This window comes from Natator depressus, chromosome 1, assembly GCF_965152275.1.
Source record: "Natator depressus isolate rNatDep1 chromosome 1, rNatDep2.hap1, whole genome shotgun sequence".
NCBI classification, from domain to species: Eukaryota; Metazoa; Chordata; order Testudines; family Cheloniidae; genus Natator; species Natator depressus.
In genome coordinates, this window is record NC_134234.1 from 257,254,331 (window position 1) to 257,276,716 (window position 22,386).

General features: G+C 45.3%; 1 protein-coding gene across 3 annotated transcripts in view; it reads right to left on the reverse strand.

Annotated features, from left to right (window-relative positions):
• ST13 (ST13 Hsp70 interacting protein) overlaps positions 1-22,253 on the reverse strand; it is a 32,728-nt gene extending 10,475 nt beyond the window's left edge. Inside the window, exons 1-8 of one of the 3 annotated variants that reach the window (XM_074941668.1) lie at positions 22,042-22,253; positions 17,434-17,488; positions 15,973-16,042; positions 15,776-15,846; positions 15,123-15,189; positions 13,648-13,732; positions 8,264-8,374; positions 5,697-5,799 (exon numbers count right to left, since the gene is read on the reverse strand). In XM_074941668.1, coding sequence (XP_074797769.1) covers positions 5,697-5,799; positions 8,264-8,374; positions 13,648-13,732; positions 15,123-15,189; positions 15,776-15,846; positions 15,973-16,042; positions 17,434-17,488; positions 22,042-22,151 — 672 coding nt within the window. In that variant the 5' untranslated portion in view covers positions 22,152-22,253. Of the gene's footprint in view, positions 1-5,696; positions 5,800-8,263; positions 8,375-13,647; positions 13,733-15,122; positions 15,190-15,775; positions 15,847-15,972; positions 16,043-17,433; positions 17,489-18,335; positions 18,359-21,115; positions 21,138-22,041 lie in introns of those variants that run through there. The other 2 variants (XM_074941670.1, XM_074941669.1) reach the window with 2 other exon arrangements.
• Positions 22,254-22,386: the final 133 nt, after the last annotated feature.

Genomic DNA, 22,386 nt, shown 5'->3' on the forward strand with positions numbered 1-22,386 from the left:
CTACTGGAGGATCAAACGGATATGCTCCAGCATATGGCTGAGCTGCAGGAAAGGCAGCAGGAGCACAGACTGCCGCTGCAGCCCCTGTGTAACCAACCACCCTCCTCCCCAAATTTCATGGCCTCCTCACCCAACCACTCCACTCCAGAGGGCTGCCCAAGCAACAGAAGGTTGGCATTCAATAAGTTTTGAAGTGCAGTGTGGCCTTGTCCTTCCCTCCGCCACCACCCCACCCAGGCTACTTTGGCAGTTATCCCCCTATTTGTGTGACGAATTAATAACGAATGCATGAATTTGAAACAATGACTTTATTGCTTCTGCAAGCAGTGATCTTAGGCGGGAGGTCCATTGGCTTACAGGGAAGTAGAGTGAACCAAGGGGTGGGTTTTCATCAAGGAGAAACAAAACAGAACTGTCACACCGTAGCCTGGCCAGTCATGAAACTGGTTTTCAAAGCTTCTCTGATGCACAGCGGGCCCTGTTGTGCTTTTCTAACCGCCATAGTGTCTGGCTGCACGTAATCAGTGGCCAGGCGATTTGCCTCAACCTCCCACCCCGCCATAAATGTCTCCCCCGTACTCTCACAGTTATTGTGGAGCACACAGCAAGCAGTAATAACAGTGGGAATATTGGTTTCGCTATGGTCTGAGTCAGTAAACTGCGCCAGCGCGCTTTTAAACATCCAAATGCACATTCTACCACCATTTTCCACTTGCTCAGCCTGTAGTTGAACAGCTCCTGACTACTGTCCAGGCTGCCTATGTACGGCTTCATGAGCTATGGCATTAAGGGGTAGGCTGGGTCCCCAAGGATAACTATAGGCATTTCAACATCCCCAACAGTTATTTTCTGGTCTGGGAATAAAGTCCCTTCCTGCAGCTTTTGAAACAGACCAGAGTTCCTGAAGATGCGAGCGTCATGTACCTTTCCCGGCTATCCCACGTTGATGTTGGTGAAACGTCCCTTATAATCCATCAGTGCTTGCAGCACCACTGAAAGGTACCCCTTTCGGTTCATGTACTGGCTGCCAAGGTGGTCCGGTCCCAAGATAGGGATATGCGTTCCGTCTATCGCCCCACCACAGTTAGGGAACCCCACTGCAGCAAAGCCATCCACTCTGACCTGCACATTTCCCAGAGTCACTACCCTTGATAGCAGCAGTTCAGTGATTGAGTTGGCTACTTGGATCACAGCAGCCCCCACAGTAGATTTGCAAACTCCAAATTGATTCCTGACTGACTGGTAGCTGTCTGGCATTGCAAGCTTCCAGAGGGCTAAAGCCAGTTGCTTGTGAACTGTGAGGGCTGCTCTCATCTTGATATTCCTGCGCTTCAGGGCAGGGGAAAGCAAGTCAGAGTTCCATGAAAGTGCCTTTACGCATGCAAAAGTTTTGCAGCCACTGGGAATCATCCCCGACCTGCAACACTATGCAGTCCCACCAGTCAGTGCTTGTTTCCCGGGCCCAGAATTGGCATTCCATGGCATGAGCCTGCCCCATTGCCACCAGGATGTCCAAATTGCCAGTGCCCATACTTTGAGAGAGGCCTGTGTCTATGTCCTCATCACTCTTGTCACTGCGCTGTCGTCGCCTCCTCGCCTGCTTTTGTGGGTTCTGGTTCTGATCCTGATCATACTACAGGATAACGCGCGAGGTGTTTACAATGCTCATAACTGCTGCGATGATCTGAGCGGGCTCCATGCTTGCCATGGTATGACCTCTGCGGGAGAGCAGAGTTGTAGCGGAAGCGGTGGCTGATGACGGATGCCATGAGAATAGATATTTATAGAGAATGACAAGAGGACCTGCGAGGTGGATTCAGGAGAGCAGAGTTGCAGTGGAAGCGGGAGCCCATAACAGCCAACATGGAGAAATTTGCTACTGAGACAATAGCAGCACAGCAGAGTTGCAGCAGAAGTGGTGGATGACGACGGTTAGCACCACGCACGTTTCCCAAGGAAGAACACACGTACCCGGGAGCCTATGACAGACAACATGGAGAAATTTGCTATCAAGACAAGAGCAGGAGAGTAGAGTTGCAGCGGAAGCAGTGGTTCAATGACGATGGTTAGCAGTCCTACTGCACCATCTGCTGAAAGCAGTATGGCGTCCACACGGAAAAAAGGCGCGAAACGATTGTCTGCCATTGCTTTCACGGAGGGAGGGACGACTGACAACATGTACCCAAAACCACCCGCGACAATGTTTTTGCCTCATCAGGCACTGGAAGCTTAACCCAGAATTCCAATGGGCAGCAGAGACTGGGAAATGTGGGATAGCTAGCCATGGTACTGTGGCCGTACTCCGCCGACTTAATGTGCTTAGTAGGGACACACAATCAACTGTATAAAATCGCTTCCTAAAAAAAAAAAAAAAAAATTTACCTAATTTCGTAGCGTAGACATACCCTTAGAGCCTAAATCTTGCACCTTCAGCCAGAAGTATTACTGAATGCAAGAATCCATGGCTCAAAAGGGCCTTTTCATGAATCTAGCAAATAGAGTCTGAAAGATCAATAGGCTTTTAGATGAGAACGTATACATTTGTAAAATGTTTTGAAGTCTCAGGATTGACAGATGTTGTGGTCTCTTTCACAGAGACATAGTAAGCAGATCACCAGTCATGCTGCTGAGTAAAGGAATCTGAGGTCCAGAAGCACAACCCTGTTTCTCTGCTGGGTGAAGGAACACTTGACTCATGAGAAGAATGAATGGACAGGCTGGAAGCTCTGAGAAATAGGTTTGCCATGTCCTGAATGACATGATTAAGACTACTTTCTCTCAATATGGTAAATGAGAAAAAAGACACAAAGCAGCTTTCCCTTAACTCCCAGTGTAAAAGAAAGACATTCATTAAGCACTGTGGCTCCTTGCCTGCTCAAGCAAAACTTCAGGCACTTATTGTACTGATTTGTAGCAAAGAAATCCATATCTGGATGAGTCCACAAGGCAGATAACAAGATGAGCCACCAAGACTTTGAGTCGCCACTGGTAATGATCAGCATCAGATGTACGCTTAAAAATGTAGCCTATAACCTAACAGGGTAGAGCAGACAGGTTCACTTCATTTTGGATGCTCAATTCCTACAGAAAGGCTGCCTCCTGATGGAGGCAACGACTTCCACTTTCTCAAAGTAATATATCATAACTAAGGCTGCAAGTCTTTCACAGAGGTCACAGATTCTGTGACTTTCTGGTACTTCTGCAGTGGCCAGTGTGGCTGACCCTAGGGTTGCCCAAGCAGTTGGGGTGGCCCCAGGCATCTGGTCCCAGGGGCCGCCAGAGCAACAGCAGTCCCGGGTTCTGCCTGGACCAGCAGCAGCAGGACCCCGGGCTGCTGACATCCCCACTCATGGAGTAGCAGTGGCAGGACCCTGCCCCTCCTCCCCAAGCAGCAGCAGCACCCCAAAGCCCCCCAGATTTAGTCAGGAGTATTTATAGTACAAGTCATGGACAGGTCACAGGCCGTGATTTTTTGTTTATTGTCCGTGACCTATCCATGACTTGTATTAAAAATATCTGTGATTCAATCGAAGCCTCAATCATAACCATGTTATCTGTAGGAATCTACATTAATTACCCTTCAATCTGTGGAAAGATAGATTTATGATAGAGTCTGATGGCTCCTAATTCAAGGAAGAGCATGTGAAGTTTCATTCCTGAGGCTTCCACACACCATGATTAAGTTTGAAGAGTGCTTTTAGGATCTCTACTGAGACAAGTCAACCAAGACTATTATCTGATTAATCATCCAATTAAACCCTTGAAGATTCTGTGGGCAAATACTGCCAAAGAATGAGTACTGGACTTTCTGAAGTGTGATTGTTTGGTTTTTACTCACGTCCAACTGTGATTGTTTGGTTTTTACACCAGATTCAGCCACCCTTGCAAGGGTTGTACACCTGAAGCCTTGCAAAGTTGGAGACAAAAGTGCAGTAGACATCAGGCTCACTCAGATAATTTCACTGGGCCTTCTAATCTAGACTTTGCTACCTCCATTCTCTGGATGAATTCTTGGACCATTTCCCTAGGCAGTCAAGCTAGAGTTCCTGCAGAATCTAAGGGGACCTTCTGTGAAGACTAGCCCTTGAGCTGTAGCCAAGATATATTCAGTTTACTGTATAGATATGAAGGAGCAGCAAGGCACAGCATGGTAACTCTTGCCTTGCAGGAAAGACTGATCTTTTAGCAGACAGTCATCCAGGTATGGATATACCTAAGGCCTCCCATACAGATCAACTGCGAACACTGCCAAGCATTTGGTGAATACCTTTAGGGGTGCTGCCAGTCCAAACAGAAGAACCTTATGTTAGTTGTTGCCGAAGATACTTCCTGTGCTTTTGCCTTATCAAGGTGTGGAAGGAGAAGTCTTCAGAGGTACGGTTCCATACCAGTCTTGAAGACTGAGAGGATTATACTCCCCAGAAGAGACCGTTAGAATTTTGTTTTCCTTAGGTAATTTCTTCAATTTGCAGAAGTCTAGAACAGAGCCTTTCCCAGTATGGTTGCCAAGACCTCCTTTTGCAGCAGTTTCTGAGAAGAATGCTTGAAAAAAATAAATGGAGTTGAGATATGGTATGGCTTGTAACTGGAAGGAATACCCGTTTATGGGATCTAGGACCCACTGATCCTCTTGCATACGCAGATTCTGAAGCAGAGATTTCAGGAACTTTTTGGATAAAGCCTTGTAGATATTCCAGCACTTGGCAGTGTCCCTCTCTGAGGCATTTCACGTCTATCTGAAGCAAGAAACAGTGTGCGCCGACTCAGAGGAACCTACCCTACAGGCTTCCTAAGTGGCTCCATGATCTTAAGCAAGACCCAAGGCAACTAAAATGTAACACTTGATCCTGGTCCATACCTATTAAAAACAGCACATGAACTATTTACCACTATGTAAAAATAACAAAGGAGAAAGGGATAGAGTGGTCACAGAACCAACCTAACACGTGAATGAAAAGAAACAGAGGAACCATTAGACAAGATATTTATACCCTCAATTTATGCAATGTCTAACTTGGAGAAATATTACACACCTTCCAACTGTTAACTACTGCTCAGAAATGGCTCACTGATCACATGACTCAGCATGGGATGTCTGCAGCAGTATTCTGCAGAGGCAAATTCATAAAGGAGAATGATATCTGCTTTTAAGGAAAACATATGCTGCCCCCCAGTGGGGGAGTAGTGGAAGAAATTTACTATAGAAATCATGGGCTGAGAGAACATTGCTGCTGAATATTCACACTAGTGAGAGGAGTCCATGGTGTGTCTGAGCCTTAGGAACTTTCTGGAAAGCAGGATCCACTGCAGCTATTTGAGTGTCCTCCTCAATTCTGAATACTCAGAGCTGGGGTTACAAAGGGATGCAGGACTCCAACTGTCTCAGCTCTTTCTGCTAAACTCAGATAACTCCAAAGAACAAGAGGGAAAGGGACAGGTAATTATGAATATGCAGACGCACCACACTCAAAGATCCAGTTACCCACAACTGGAAATGGAAAGAAAAATCAAGGCAGTTTAAACCACAGAGTTGTTTTATAAACTCATCTCTGAATGTTTGATGCTGCAAGAGCACTTATGTAGCCCCAAAGGAAAATGTTTGCAACCTTCAGAAGCTTCCAGAAGTCTAACAAGCAAGAATAGGCAGAAGCCACTATGAAGAAGCCAATTTATTCCATTATCCCACCCCCACTTACTCTTGGCTGCACCTCCTTCAGCATGGCACTAGCCTCATCATCATAATCCAGTTTACATGCCAACGCAAGGTCATGTGCCGCCTCCTCCCAGTGACCGAGGAGTCTGGAATTGAAGACACCAATATGGGGTTAGTAGTGCTCTCTCTTCTCATCCTTCAATTCGCAACAGACAAGGTGGTAGTCAATGTCCCTTTACATGGATCCACATGAACCTTGTATAAGTGGACACACAAATGCGCACCTGAATGGTCACAGAAAAGTCAAGACTTGGTGATAATTACTGTAGGTCATGGAAAGAGAGCCCCAGGGGCATGAAACACTTAGGGGATACTTCCCTGCTACTTTATACTCCTACAACACAACTGCCACTTTTGCTTCAAGAGAAGCCAAATGGGTGCTGTGAAGCCAATTAGTGCCATTCCTCTGAACAGCAGAAAAGAGGTTGCTATTGTGAAAAACAAGGTTCTCCCTACCCAAAGTGGCAAGGTATTGTATAGTCAATTAAAATTTTAAAGTAAATAACAGTATCTATTGTCAAAGAGTTTGTTGCTTCCATAGGCTGAGCTGTACACCCGGCTAGGCCCTTGTCCGCCCACTCTGGTCAGAACACCTTGTTGATTTTGGTGAAAGTCAGAAATCCAGAAAAGCTTGCTTTTCTAGTTTTCACCAAAATCAATATGGTTCTGATCAAAGCGGGGAGGGAGCCGAACGGGCCTAGCTTGAGGGGCTTTCAGCAACCTGATTTCAACTAAAATCAGGCCCACATAGTGTCCATTTGGTGGTGCACGCAGAAGCAGCTCCCTAGCACCCTAACCACTATTTTCTAACCCTAAGGTCACTGCCTCACCACTATATCATGAGTAACCAAATGGTTATTTTAGTAGAAGTTAGGCTTTTTCAATTTTCCCAAAAATCAATACGGTTCTGCGCATTGATACACAGAGAATTTCCTACAATTTTGGAATTGTTCAGATGCAGTTTTCAAAAGTTATCACATTACATACTGACAGAAAGAGGACAGAGAAGTGCCATTAGTTTGAGTTCAGAGCCTTGCTTCACTTGGTCAATGAGCCTTGAGCCTCGTTTTGCTTGGCCAATTATATTAAGGATAACACCACCTGACTCTTACACAGCACTTTTTGCCTATAGATCTTAACGTGATACACAAAGATGGCAAATATCCCCATTTTATGGATCGTGAAAATGGAACTGAGGTGCAATAACTTAACCAGCAGGCTAGTGGCACAGCCAGGAACAGAATCATAAAGCATGGAAATTCCCCCACTCTATCAGGCGCTCTAACACTACTTCAGGGTGTATTAGAGTCAACCACATCAAGGAAAGTTTTAATATTCCGATATGTTAAGGGGAGAGCCTCCATGGTCTTGTAAGTAGTTCTCAAGTTAAAACATTGCAGATTGTCATCTGTCCAGATCTCATAATTTAGCGCGATGTTCTTGGTACTGAACCAATGCCCCAACATGATTCAAGGGAACACTGGAATCATGACGTTGCTAAAGGTGCAATTTTTAGGATGATGAAAAACTCTGGTCCTGATGACCAGAAATCCTTAAAGAGTCTATAATACACTTTCCAAAGAGCAGAGTTCCTGAATATTCATTAAATGAGAATACATATTAGACATTTTCAAAGTCCTTTAGAAAACTTTGCTAATGTTTCATTACCAGTTCTGCAAATAGCACTGTTATCCTAGTGATGGTCTGCTATCTTAAGCAGATACCATCCACTATGGACCCTGTTAAGAGATGTATGTAGAACCAATAAGCTTGCCCAAAAGCAAGCAGCAAAAATTGAGTTTCACAGTTGTTTAAGTAGCTTTTTTTTAGTAACAGTTTAGTTTGTTCCTCCTTAACTGTTATACACCTCCAAAACAAGTTTAAAAACTTTAGAAGATCATCATTCTTGAGATGTGTGGATGCAGAGAGAATAAGACAGTTAACTAAGACAACACCATAAAAAGTAATTACAGAATTTACTGAACTTTGCTTAAAATTGCTATTCAAGTAGTGAAAATTGGCCAAACTCATTCAAAACTTCATCCTATTTTTTAAAAAGGTTGTCATAACACCTACCCATTTAATTGTTAATTCCTTATTACATTTAATACTTATATTACAAAAACTAAATTAATTTACAAAAATTATAGTATTTCATTACAGGTTTTTGGACATTTTAGAGAGGAGCCTTCATTACTAGTCCTAAACAAGTTTACTTTTACTAGTATAAAGTATGTTAGGATTCTTTGGCATGAAAGACTAGCAAAATTCATGTTATACCAGTTCATGATTCCAAATCACACAGATAAAAATCATATCCTTACAGTTAAGAATGTTCAATGACCAAACAGAAGATTTTGGTGATGGCTAATAAAAGGACATTTAGTACCAGAAACATTTACATTCCCATTAAATCATCTCCTTCCTCCCCACAAAACATCAGATAGATAAACAATTCACAATCTGTAATGGATTAGATTAGAAAAAACAAAAATTGCCTCCCTCACTAATGAGCAAAGGGAGAGGTGAAACATGGCTGCAATTCTTTACCTGTGAGCTTTCCCTCGCCACTTGTAGGTCTGTGCTGAATCTGGGTTTATTTGAATGGCTCTGTCACAGTCTCTAATGGCAGCATTTGGCTTCTGTAGTTTCACAAAGACACTGACAAAAAGGACAAGATTTATTGTACATATTTAAAAACAAACTCTCACAGGCAAGAAAACTAAATGGAATATATTTAAAGAATTCTAAAGACAAAAGATTTTGCACTGGTGAGAATTCTGTCTTGGTTACTGAAGTTTGCCATGTAGCTGCTGGACAGGTGAATCATGAGAAAGGGTAGTGCAAGTTTTCATCAGTGTGCCTCAGTCTTGATCAGCAAGAACCACTTGAGGGTGGAAGGAAGACAAGGAAATACAAGGATGCAGAGAGTTAAAGTTCTATGTCCTGTGTTAAAAAGGTTTCCTAGTCCTAAACACACAACTCAGATGCATGGTAAAGTTGGGATCAGCAAGGGAAGAAATTTCTCAATTGGTGGTAGGAACCAGACAAAGATGGTGCGAAGGGCCAGTTCATAAAACAGTGAACTGAGAGGTTAACAGGGATGCTGGGTTTGAGGGTAGACTACATGGAGCACTGGCCAATGACCCAGACTGGACAGAAAGCTGTGCTTGGATGAATGACTTATGGTAAGTCAGTGTCCTTAAACTACTGATGTTTTCTATGTGGTTTTTATTCAGAGAGTAATTTCAGTATTCAAAAACCAATCTGGATTTTGTTCACTCTAATTTTTCTTCTGAAAGGAACCAGACCAAAAAAGCTTTTGGCAGGCCTATCCCAAAGAGGCAGAAAACCATTAGTGACGGAAACAGCGGGTATTTAAGGAATAAAGGCCTATTCCAGGTTGGGTACAAGAAATTAAGGCTTTCAAATTGGTTTTAGTATTATGGTCTAGTTTCAGAACATGATAATTTATAGCTTGTCGCATCGGTTATAACTAGATGGTTGTGGACAAATGAAGGGCCTTATGACCAGTACTGTATGTGAAAAGATGTTTTTGGCTAAATGGACATACAATGGGACCAAACAGAAACCTTGAAGACCATGTAACATTTTGGGTCTCCAACATGGAAAGCTGGGACAGAAACCTTTAGGCCGGAGGTGGGCAAACTACAGCCCACGGGCCCCTCCTGCCCGGCCCCTGAGCTCCTGGCCCAGGAGGCTAGCCCCCAGCTCCTACCCTGCAGCCTCAGCTCAGTGGGCAGCGGGGCTCTGGCTGTGTGGTGGCATGGCTGGCTCCAGCCAGGCAGCATAGCTGCCTGTCCTGGTGCTCTGCACAGCGCAGCTGTAGAGCCGCCAGCCACCAGTGCTCCAGGCAGTGCAGTAAGGGGACAGGGAGCAGGGGGGTTGGATAGAGGGCAGGGGAGTTCAGGGTGGTGGTCAGGGTACGTGGGTGTGGATAGGGGTTAGGGTGGTCAGAGGGTGTGGAACAAGGGGGTTGAATGGGGGCAGGGGTCCCGGGAGCGGCCAGGGGACAGGGAGAAGGGGTGGTTGGATGGGGCAGGAGTCCCGGGGGGCTGGGCCACACCTGACTGTTGCCTCCCCAAACCAGCCCTCCATACAATTTCAGAAACCCGATGTGGCCCTCAGGCCAAAAAGTTTGCCTGCCCCTGCTTTAGGCTACAAGTACACAGGATATTTTCAGCTATACCAAAATGTTACCTATGGGGTATTCTATAAACTTTAGCTTTGGGACTGCTTAGCAAAGCTTTTTGTAATATTCATCTAGGAGAGCACGTTTTATTTCACAATTTTTTCCTGTTTCAATAGTTGCAATTTTGTCCTGGACACTGCTGCATAAGGACTATGACTGGAAGGTACCTTGGACTAAAAATGACCTTGGGGAAGGCAGAATCAAGAACATGCCAACGGCTACAAAATCCTTTCTTAGTGTTTTAAGGAGGCTGTCAAGAACCAGTGCAGAAATGGAGAGCCAACCGTGAAAAGTAAGAAGTTCTCAACTGCGGTTGTTAACAGAAAAGTCATTTTCAAAAGCAGCAGCTTCTCCCTGTAGTCCATGCATCATATAAAGCTTTAACCTTTATACTGCAGCCAGCTCCTATCCCTCCTCATAATCTACCATCAAGAAATTCACCAACTCCTGATAGTCTACTGCTACACCATGTAAATAACCACACATTTTATAAAGTTTAAGTTTTGTTATCAAATTAATCAGTGATTAATTAGCAAGGAAATAAGTTATGTGGTGTGACAGGGTCAGGCGAGAATGCTACAAGAAAGTAGTAGAAGGTAGATATATTAGCCCCAGATTAAGCAGGTCCCTTTCCCCTGAGTAAGATAATGGCTGTTCCAGAACAATCAGGAAGTTGATGGAACCAATTAAGGCAGGCTAATCAGGGCACCTGGTTTTAAAAAGGACCTCAGTTCAGTTAGTGAGGCACGTGCGAGGAGCTGGGAGCAAGAAGCTGAGAGTGAGGACTGCTGGAGGACTGAGAAGTACAAGTGTTATCGGACATCACGAGGAAGGTCTGGTGGTTAGGACAAAGACGGTGTTGGGAGGAGGCCACAGGGAAGTAGCCCAGGGAGTTGTAGCTGTCATGCAGCTGTTACAGGAGACACTATAGACAGCTGCAATCCACAGGGCCCTGGGCTAGAACCCGGAGTAGAGGGCGGGCCTGGGTTCCCCCCATCCCCCTATTTGATATAAGAGGAGTTGATCTGGACTGTGGGGAAGGTCTCTGGCCTGTTCCCCAACCCATTAGGTGGGGCAGCAGAGACTGTGGGGGAGTGTTCTACTTTTCCCCATGCTGGCCAGTGATGAGGTTAGCCAAGTAAACAACAGGTTTGTGCCACTAACAAAGGAGCCAAACTGAGGACTGCTGTAAACGTCTGAGGCGAACAAATCCGCCAGAAAGCGCAGAACCCACCAAGGCAGAGGAGGAACTTTGTCACAGTAGTTATGAGCCACTTAAAATTTCCACCTCTCACATCATTTTATCAAAAGTGTTGCAGGAAGATTTTTAAAGATGTTGAAGAATTAAGAGTTTGTTTGATGCTATACATTTCTGTGTGATACTGTAAGAGTCCCACATTTTCATAAGCTAGGCTGGAAATACAGTGCAAGCCAGATAGAAAAGGGGAGTTGCATTTGCACGATCAAGATCTGGTCTCAAGCAATGAATTATGGACGTACCTGGTAACCACTCCAGAGTTAGGGACTGTATTCTAAAACAGGGCATAAATCCCTTTATTTCTCCAGAAGTAGGCAACCAAGTGATGTTACGTTTCATACAGTTTTTATGCCCTTTTATATTTTCTGTGCAGTCTTTTTATGGAGAGAAATGAGACAAATTTATAATATGAATCTGGGCACTGGTCGAAATTTTTCCTTGTTTCTTACTTTTCATTGTTGACCAATCCAGACAAAGCTTGATAGAGGTGGATCCTGAGGATATTTAATGCAGCCAGTAGCTTTAAAAAACCCCAAATGCTGTATCTGGGGACATCTTTAGCAGCTACTCATGTTATAACTGGAAGTTTGTGGGCTACACACACAGACTTGATTGATACAGAGGTGTACAAAAGTGATTTTCTGAGGTAGAGGAGACTGGGTGCACAGAAGCCTGATCAATAAGGCTACGTCGATGTAAAACCTTCGGTCAGGAGGTACATTTTTCTGTCAGGTTTTACCTTACAGCAGAAGAGTTCACATGCAACTTCTGACACAATGGTTAATACACAGCTTTTGACAGACAGTATTCTTCATCTACTACCCACCACAAGTCTGCCCCACACTTTGTAGAACCCCACCTACAACATTAAAAAAATATACAAAAACTTCATTGAGTAGTTAGGGTTGATACATCCACCATACCAGACAAAACCACCAGGGTTGTGTGTTGTGAGGTCTATAACATATTATAATGGCAAGACATGCTTATTGATGGATAAATGGAGGGTATAGACTGTTAAGTTATTTAACTTCTAATTTATTTGGTTTTGTATAGCAATCTCAATGATTTCACAATGATGGGCCACACATATAGCTATACACATGCACACAGAACAATGCTCAATTGGTCAGAACAGAAAGTGAAGGTTAGCTGGACTGGATGACCCAGGAAGTAATTTTCATATCTAAGCGAGAAAAAAAAATCTAAACAAAGTTAATTGCAGATGGTCTTCTTGTTAACTATAACACAAGAATCTTTAGATTTTCCTTAGAAGTAGGGCCCTACCAAATTCACAGTCCACTTGTCAATTTCACAGTCATAGGATTTTAAAAATAGTAAATTTCATGATTTCAGCTATTTAAATCTGAAATTTCAGGGTGTTGAAATTGTAGGGATCATGACCCAAAAAGGGGGGGGGGAATAGAAGGGGTCACAAGGTTATTGGGAAGTGGGGGGTTGAATTACTGCCACCCTAACTTATTTCTACGCTGCTGCTGGTGGCAGTGCTGCCTTCAGAGCTGGGCAACTGGAGAGTGGTGGCTGCTGGCAGGGAGCCCAGCTCTGAAGGCAGAGCCATTGCCAACAGCAGCACAGAAGTAAGGATGGCATGGTATAGTAATGCCACCTTTACTTCTTTGCTGTTGCCTGCAGAACTGGCCCCTTCTTCAGCAGCCGCCACCCTCCAGCCACCCAGCTTTGAAGACAGAGGTGCAGAAGGAAGGGTGGAATGGTATGGTGTTGCCACCTTTATTTCTGTGCTGCCGCTGGCAGGGCGCTGCCTTCAGGGCTGGGTATCTGGCCAATAGCTGCTACTCTCCAGCAGCCCAGCTCTGAAGGCAGCACAGAACTAAGGGTGGCAATACAGCAACCCCCCTAAAATAACCTTGTGATCCCCAGCAACTCTTTTGTGCCAGGACCCCCAATTTGAGAAACGCTGGTCTCCCCTGTAAATCTGTATAGTATAGCATAGCCTAAAAGCACACAAAAGACCAGATTTCACAGTCCGTGATGAGTTATAAGAGTTTGTTATCCTGCATCTTTCAAACTGGAAGTCCCAAAGAAGGCATATATTATCATGTTTTACAGAGCAGACAAGCCATTTCAGCTATTCCAGAAATCCTTCATATGGCTGCTCTTGCAACTACAAATAATGCATTTCCTCTTATGATTCATCCATAACCTTCCAACCACGTGAGGAATGGAAAAAATAGTGACTGAACAATGTAATAGGAGACAGTCTATCACATCTGGCTTGCAGTCCAGTAACTCCCATGAATGATGTGAAACTAAAAGCTATTTTGCTTCCCCCCCCACTCTTTACACAGATAATGTCTTTTCCTCCTTAAGCCTCCCCTCAAATTATAAACGAGCTGGAATCTCAGCTTTCCAGTCCATCATGGCTCCTTTAAAAAGACCAGGTTATGTAGAGGAAAACAAATCCCTGGTCTATATATCACTCACCTGGCTCGCTTAGCATACAAGATGGCTAAATGAGGATTCAACTTGATTGCTTCAGTGAACAAGTCAATGGCTTTCTGAAGTTCACCTGAAAGGCAAGTACCAGTAAAGCTTCAATAACCCCACAGTGAGATAAAAATCCAGATTTCCGTCATCTACTGGGTGTTGTGTACCATCAACATAAGAAGAAAGTCACATTTGTCTTAAAGTTTACTGGTATTGCTGAAAACCAACACGACCCAAAATTACAATGAAATAGATTATCTCAATGTACTTTGCACATCTGACTTTTTTTGACTAGTCATTTATTCAGTTTCCCCTTTTATTTATGCGGGTCTTCCACACAGCAACAGGGGAAAGAAAAACACTTAAAAATTGGAAGTGCAATGGTAAAACAAAAACACGCATGGGAACTCATGGATGGATGTAGTACACAAAACCAACTTGAAATTTAGTCAATTTTAAAATAAAAGTTAAATGGATATATTTAACAATTCCCTATAGAAAACTAATGTCAGATGTTTTGGACAAAAATTAATAATCCCTAGAAAGACAGCCCAAATTTACTTTTAACCACTATTAAAATGGAGAATTTTAAATTTAATGTGTTTTTAGTAAGAAAGAAATACCTCCTAAAATACTCTTAAATTCAAAGGATCCCTTTAAATAAGACTATTTGCATGTCAGGCCACTTTGAGATTAGCAACAAAAACATTCCAAAACAGTGGAAGGCAGCAGAGCAAGGAAATCATGAAGACATCAAGATTCAGAGCTAAAGCATATGGACCGCCAAGGACACAACACATGCTGCTGTTAAAACAGACTTGGGCAAGATGGACACATGTTTTTTAAAATGGACATTCCATAGAGCCACATCAGGTTCCCCAACAGTACACAACCAGGCTGCAGAAACAGAGTACTCTCTTCATCAGTTTGACCAGTAGCAATTTTACCAGTGTGAATTTAAGAGCTTTGTTCTCTGCTGGTTTCCCCCCTACCCTCCCCACCTTCTCTTCTTTTCCTGGGCTAATCCTTCATTTGTTTATTTAACTAAGGTGTTTCAGAATACAATTTATACAGAATCTTATATACAAAATGAAGTTGTGTTGTGCCAGGATACCAACGAGGGAGTGGAGGGTGTAAAACAAGAAGTTCTGGCAGGCAAGAAGAGTGGTATCCACAACCAAAAAGCAGGGTGTGAAAACCAGGGCTCCCCCATTGAACTTCAGTATTACCATGCTTCTAGGCATCTCTCATTAAGACAACAAATTATATCTGGAACTCAATACAAGGAATGAATTCCACCAGCAGAAGCTTTTAAACAATCCATTACCTAGCCCCACTCCTTCCTGCAGACTGGAAGGATTCCAGGATGCTTTAAGTCAGATTTTCCAGACTTGTCAGTGAAAGCAAGTGAAAACAGCAGATGATAACAGCTACACCGTCCAAGGTATGTGCTAAGGTACAGAACCCCTCACCTTCACCTAGGGCATGAATGCCCTCCATCTTCTTCTCATTGGCCTCGTCCATCATCTCTTCAGTTACCTATGAAACAAAGTCAAGACCAAAAGCAGCAAACTTAGATGGTGGTCAGGAAAGGGAACTAATGTTCTCTAACTCTAGGGTCTTCTGCCTAATTTGGGCTAAAGACTCACAGTTAAGCAAGCAGAGACTCCCAAGTATATTTAATTCAATTTCAAAAAGGAAGGGAGGAGAGCAACACACTGCTCATACGGAATAGGAGGACACTCAAATATTATTTTTCATTTGTTTGTGTGGGATTTCTATATTTAGTTTTCAATCAGACATTTTAAAAATGTTTAGTGGCTCATTTTTATGTCCAGCGATGATTCTCACCAAAGATAATGGGAGTTTTGGTGATGTCTCTGATGGAAGCAGGCTTTTAATTAGGAGAGACCTTAACTTTCAATGGATAAGTTTCCTGTTCAGGAGAAGGGAAGAGGGAGAACTGAAGGCATTAAAAGCAATGACTGGCTGTCTAACTAATGTATGTTTCCTATGAGTTTGATTTTCACTCAACTCCTCCCTCCCCCCAAAAAACACAAAACCAAAAACCATACAGAAGCAGCAACTCCTCCAATGCAATGGAAGTTGAAGATGTTGTGTTTACCTCCACATTTTCGTCTCCCATTTCTTGGGGATCATCCTTGTCTGGTTCAATCACTCCCTCGTTATCAATTTCTGCAGAGAGAAAAGTAGTGTTCAAATCCTTAAATGTGGAAAATTAAATTCTTCCACCTACAAATATGATAGTGCTACATTCATGTTCAAATTGATGAATAGTTGCAGTAACAGTTACTTCCTCACCCACGTCACTCTCTTCACTCTCAGGCTCTGGTGGCTTAACTGGCTCCTCTGGCTGCTTCTCCGTTTTGTCCTAATAAAGGGAGGACAGAAATCTGTACGTACATGTTATCTATGGTCAAGTACTCCTTTTCCAGGCCAACAATCCCAAGGCATCAGAAAACTCCACTACAAAGTCTTCAGCAGCTAAAGGTATCCCATGTATGGCTAAGGAGTTTTATTTGTAGTTTTAAAAGTACGACATAAAACCCTTCTCCTCACTTTCCTGCACTCATGCCAATTTCTGACCTGTAAATTGCTGTCAAACTTTCCTTCAGGGTTTATGTTTTAATAACTTTAAAGTAAGTTGGCCCACATAGTATCAGCCACATCACTAGAGCCAACATTGCAATGAACACTAATTTGCCCCTTACTTCCAGTCTCAGCAGAACCAAGGTTTGAATCAACCACAGAAACTGGATTTCTCTTGCCCACAGATGTGCTGATTTGTGGTCAGAGATCCTCTTTCCATAGTATCTAAAACAGCTTTTCCTATCCAACCGTACAGCTAAAACTCAGCTTGTGTCTCAATTACTGCAGCATCCTTTTCTATGTCTTTGACAGTGTAATCATGCTCCACTCATATCCATTCAGAATGCTGATGCAGAGATCATTTTCTTAGTCTGTTGCTCAGGCCATAACACTTTTTAGCATCCGCCCATGAGCTTCTCCCACCGCTTATGCATCAAATATAAGTTCCTTGGCTTCACTTTCAAGGCCCTTCATGGCCCATTCTCCACCTTATCTTTTTGTACACTGTCCAGATGTTGATTCCAGGCTCCACTGTGTACTGGTTACATTTTCCAACAAGCACCTTTGTCCTTTCTCCCACGCTGCCACTCATATTTGGGAAAAGCTCCTAATAAAAATCTAAAGCTACCTCATCATCATCCGCCAGCTCTCCTTTGCCATGATGCCTACAAAAACTTGATGATAGGTAAGTCACTGGTGCACCGATACCACTATCTATCAAGCTGACCAACACTGTCTCATTGTGTCCTTACATTCCTGTATGTACTCATCTGTTGTCTCTTCTCTTATACTTAGATTGTAAGCTCTTTGGGGCAGGGACCATATTTTTGTTTGTACTGCAGCTGGCACACTGGGGTCCTGGACCATGACTAGAACACCTGGGCACTATGGTAATACAAATAATAAATAAGAGGTCAGGTACATTAGACAGAATGGTGTGTGGCAAGTCTGAAGGCACTTTTAACAAAAGGCATATAATAGCACCCTTCAATCTCTGAAATTGTCACAATCCAGCACCAAATATTCAAAATTCCTTGATGTTTCCAGTTACCTTCTTTGGAAGTTTTAAACAAACCCACTTGTCCCATTCTTCGCGCAAATTCTGACAGCAAGTTTTTTTTTTGGGGTGGTGGGGGGGGGAGGCACCACAGAGTCCTTATGTTTATCTCTTACCTTCATTGTTTCTGCAGGGGCATCGTCCGGAGCAGGTGGTATCGTCCCTCCCATACTTTTTTTAAAAAAGGAGGGAAACAAAAGTTATTGAAGTGCAGCCTTTTCAGCAGGGTTTTAGTGAAAGAGAAAGGACTGTCCCAAGAAAAGCTGAAATGGAACCAACCCACCACTTAACATCTGTCAAAGGGAAAGCACCAAACAGCAAAAAGAAGATGCACACCAGCCCTAGTATCTAGCTTAATGCAGCAATAGTTAGTTTTGACTCAGTTAACCCCTGCATTTTAAGCTCTCTATTTAAGACACTCATTTTTAAAAAGAAATGTGCTTTTTTTTAAAAAAAGGCAGAAGTGGGTCATGCTGCTCTCTGACCTATAGATAAGTTTTGGAGAAAGTTGGATATAATTTTGTTAGATCTTTTTTGATCTTTAGATAATGCAGCATTTAAAAAAATGCTAGCAGTTTTCACCCATTAAGAACACAGACCTTCTGATGGAAGGAACCAGGTAATGAAAAACTAGGCATTTGAAAATGGCACACTAAACCCATTCATGCTTTGCTATATAAAAAAAACCCTCAACCAAACAAAAAATCGTATGTGAGATGTCCACACAAATAAAAGAAACTAACAACAGAAATACTGACATACACAAAATACTATCAAATGCAAATGAAACACTGGATAGATATCAGCTAGACTACTCAAGTGTTTCTTTAACACTAGATTAGTAGTATTTACGTAGCATAAACACGCTGCATTAAGACTTTGGATGAGCAACAGGGAAGGAGAACCAGTGTTTGAATGGTCTAACTCAGTGTTTCTCAACCTTTTTGTGCTGGCAACCCCTTTGGACTTAAAAAAAAATTGTGACCCCCACCTCCCTGAAAAAACTGCAACTCCCTACCTTAAGCTCAAGGTGAAGGGCTTCTGCCCTGTTCAGGGGTCCAGGCTTCAGCAGAGAGCAGGGCTGAAACATGTAAATTAGCTATGCAAGTTCCTCTGTGACATGGGGATCCAGGCAACTGCCCTGCTTCCTACTCCCTAATGCTGGCCCTGCTTGTGACACCCCCCCCACGACCACCCTTGGGATCGCAACCCCCAGTTTGAGAAACACCGCTTTAGCTCAATAAGCAGTAATAGGGCACGTAAGTACATTATATAACAAACAGTACTGTATACAGTACTGGGGACAGGTATTAGTGCCTGGTGGTATGGGCCCCTGGTGAGGGCCTGAAACACAAATTGCACCTTCTTCAACAAGGAGGAGGAACAGCTCACTGGTTTGAGCATTGGCCTGCTAAACCCAGGGTTGTGAGTTCAATCCCTGAGGGGGCCATTTAGGGATCTGGGGCAAAAACTGGGGATTGGTCCTGCTTTGAGCAGGGGGTTGGACTAGATGACCTCCTGAGGCCCCTTCCAACCCTGATAGTCTATGATTCAGGGCCACCCTTAGGGAAAATGGCACCCTGGGTGAACCTGCATTTTGGTGCCCCTGGGGGTGTGGTGCCCCCCCATTACCCCGGCCCCACAGGGCTCCCAAGGCTCCCCTCCCTTCGCCCCAAAGGCTTGCTCTCCCCCCTCCCCCCCACCAACTCCCCTAACCCCCTTCATTCCTAACTCCTGCATCCCCCTCCTGCACCCACAAGGGGAAACTGACTTAGATGCATGAAGCAGCTGGCATTGCTGCTTGCCCCCCTGGACTGCTACTCCTCTGCCCCACACACCCCTACAGAGCTCTGAGGGGGGAGGAGCGAGGAGCAACACCAGGGCTCCCTGCACCCGGGTCACTTTCCCTGCCTGGGCTGCATAAGGAGAAGGTACAAGAGAAGCAGCTCCTGATGCCTCATAGCACAGCCCACGTGGCGAAAGTGACCTGGATGCAGGGAGCCCTGGTGTGTATGTTGGGGCAGGGGAGACTCTGTGTGTGTGTGTGTGTGCATGCGTGCAGGGGAGGGAATGTGTGTAAAAACAGCTAACAAAAGTCAAAACTGGCCAAAACACCAGCCATGTGCTGCTCCCACTAAAAGGGAAATATCACACTATTTCTCATATGAGCTACCAGGGCTTGAATTAAATGTTTGTATGAAATTGGGGTGAATTTAAAAACTGTTTAAAACATTTTAAAAATAAAAAATATGAAAAACTTAAATACATTTTATTTACAGTGTCATTATTCATACTAGTCTTGCTAGTCCTTTCCCACCCCTGCAGGCCGAGCGGCACACAGAGACAAGGATCAGAGCCAGCTGGGCCCCCAAAAGACCACGCTGACCCTCCAAATCCCTCCCCAGACCAAACTGAACAGGACCCGACCCACATCCCTCCCTAGACCAGGGGCACTGGTGGAGGGGAATGGGGCAGGGAGAACTGGGGGAGATCCAGACACCCCCAGGGGAACTGGTGGGGGGATGGGGCAGGGGGCACTGGGTCTCCCCTAAGGGTGCTGGAAAGAAGGGACTCCAGTTGCTTCATGGGGCCCAGGCAGAGGGGGCTCACCTGGAGCAAGCAGCACCCACTGGTCGGGTTATCTGTCCACTGGGTGCCGGTGCTGTCTCCTGCCCAGCATGGTTTGGAACCCCCACACTCCCCAGCCTCCGCATTCGAATAATGGCAGGGATGGGACAGGCGCACAGGGCGGGGAGAGCTGCATGCACAGCACCCTCCCACCAGTGCTGTCCCAGGGCTGGCAGGGGCCTGAGAACCCAGGGAGGAGGCAGGAACTGCGCCATTTGGGGAGCCCAGCTGTCTGCAGCGCACAGCAGCCAGAAACTCCCGGGCCTGCCGCTGAGCCCCTCCCCCCCCAAGTGGTACAAGCCTCTGGGGGAGAAGCTGGGGCTGGAGCAGGGCAGCAGCGGCTAAGGGCTCCCCTTCCCTGGTCACTGGCAGAAGCCCTCAGCTCATGGCCAGAGGAGCGAGGGGGAGAGGGGGCAGGGAGAAGGCAGCCCTTGGTCCACCAGCTGAGAGGAGCAGGCGGGGAGGGGCTGGGCTGGGCGGAGAGGAACCAGCACTGCGGCCACTTGGCAACGCCCAAGTGGAGCGCCAGGGTGGGCCAGCACACAGCACCCTCTTTGTGCATATACCCTTGGGTACAACTACTTTGCTCATTTTATGTTGCAGGTGGGAATGCAGTGCATATGGCAACAGTACCTTCTAACTGGCTTTCAGACTTCAGGTTCAATTTCTCTTCTAAGCATTTCTTTAAGCCAACCCAGAGAGATATCACCATAACTCCCTTAACAGCCAACGGTTCAGCAAATGTGAGCAACACAAATGACTAGTTGAGGCTACACTGCACGTGCCTACAGCCCACAGGGACGCTTGCTTGCTCTTCTGCACAATCCGTGAAACAAAGCCAATAGTTGAGTTCTAAATAGCTCGAATAATTACAGCACCAACATGGACCATACCAAGAAATTAAGATCCACGTGCATCCATCTAATGCTTTTCACAACATTTTAATGCCACTATAATGCTTAATGAAAAAAGGAAATGTGTTAGAAACATTTTCAAAGACTGGTTCATTTGCTCAAAATATGTGAAATGCTGTAAAATGTAAGTAGTATACTAAAAAAATGTTTTTCATTTAGTCTTCTACATGTTATCTTAGATGTTACCTGTAAAAATAGTGGGCAAAATAGTATCAGAAAAGAGTGTGCTTTTTAAAACTGTGTCTTTTTTACTTACTGACAGATTTCAAATCAATAATTCTTTCTTCCCTCTCTGAGGAAAATATCAGCAATGACTTATTTTCTTCTTCCCAAGTTCTTCTGTAGCATCAAGAGGGAACTAGCTGTTGGAACCAAATGGGTGCGTTCCATAGATAGATTTCTTTGTATGGCAAAAGTCACTAGACTTTGGTAGACCTTATATTTCTTGTCTTCTGTTTCCAAACAATCAGCACTTGTATTTTCATTGTGAGATGCACCTGTCTAAGATCCATTTTATTTCCAGCCAGAGCTACAGTGCACACATACTGCAAGTACCTTACTATGTGGAACCTAGACTGATGGTTGCAAAGGAATAAATCTGCGTCTTGCAAGGGGTACTGTGGGCACTTTGTATTGTAAGCCACCACACACACTTTTGGGACTGTAAAGTCGGATTACTTGGGCTTTCTGAACCAGGAAGTGGACCGGTTTGGATGGCGGAGGACAGGTAAAGTTCTGGCAGTAGGAGCTGGTTTGAAGGAGTTTTAACATGTGCTATACGGTGGATGCCCCTTGCTGCTAGTTACTCTTGTAGCGCTGAACTACCCAGTTACACCGTGGGCAGATTTTGTGAGCCAGACGGACAACTGCTGCAGCTACGCGGGGCAAGGCATGGGTCATCCCACAGCCCGGGTTAGACCCTAAGCCGAGCGCCCCGTGGCTGGAGGCGGAGCGGTGCCTCCCCTGCACAGCGCCGCACGCCAGGCGACGCCATGGGCTGGGCAGCGCCCGAGCCCGGCGGCTGCTCCTGCTGCCGCCGCGGGTGGGGGGCCAGACACAGCCAGGGCTGCTCGCCTTCCCGCCACGCGCCGCTCCCCTAGCGCGGCGCCGCGCCCCGTTAGAGCGCGGAAAGGGCCGCGCCCTGGCCCCGCGGCGCCCCCCCGGCACGCGGCGCCGACTCACCTCTCCACCCACTCGCGCAGGAAGCGCAGCTCCTCGCTGTGCAGCAGGCCCGGGCTCTCCTTGCAGAGCTTCACAAAGGCCCGCAGCTCGCTCACCTTCCGCGGATCCATGGCCGGCCGGGCCCACGCAGCGCCGCGCTGGAACTGCCCAGCCCCCGCTCCCCGCAGCTCCGGCTCCCGGCCCCGGCTGCTGCTGCGTCCCGCCCCGCGGCTCCGCCTCCAGGGTCCGCAGCCCCCCGCCCCCGCTGAAGCCCCGCCTCTCGGCCCCTCCGCTACGCGGCTGCCGGAACCTTCTAGAAGGCAAACGTGCGACTGTCCGTTACATGCCCTGCCTCCACGCGCCCGT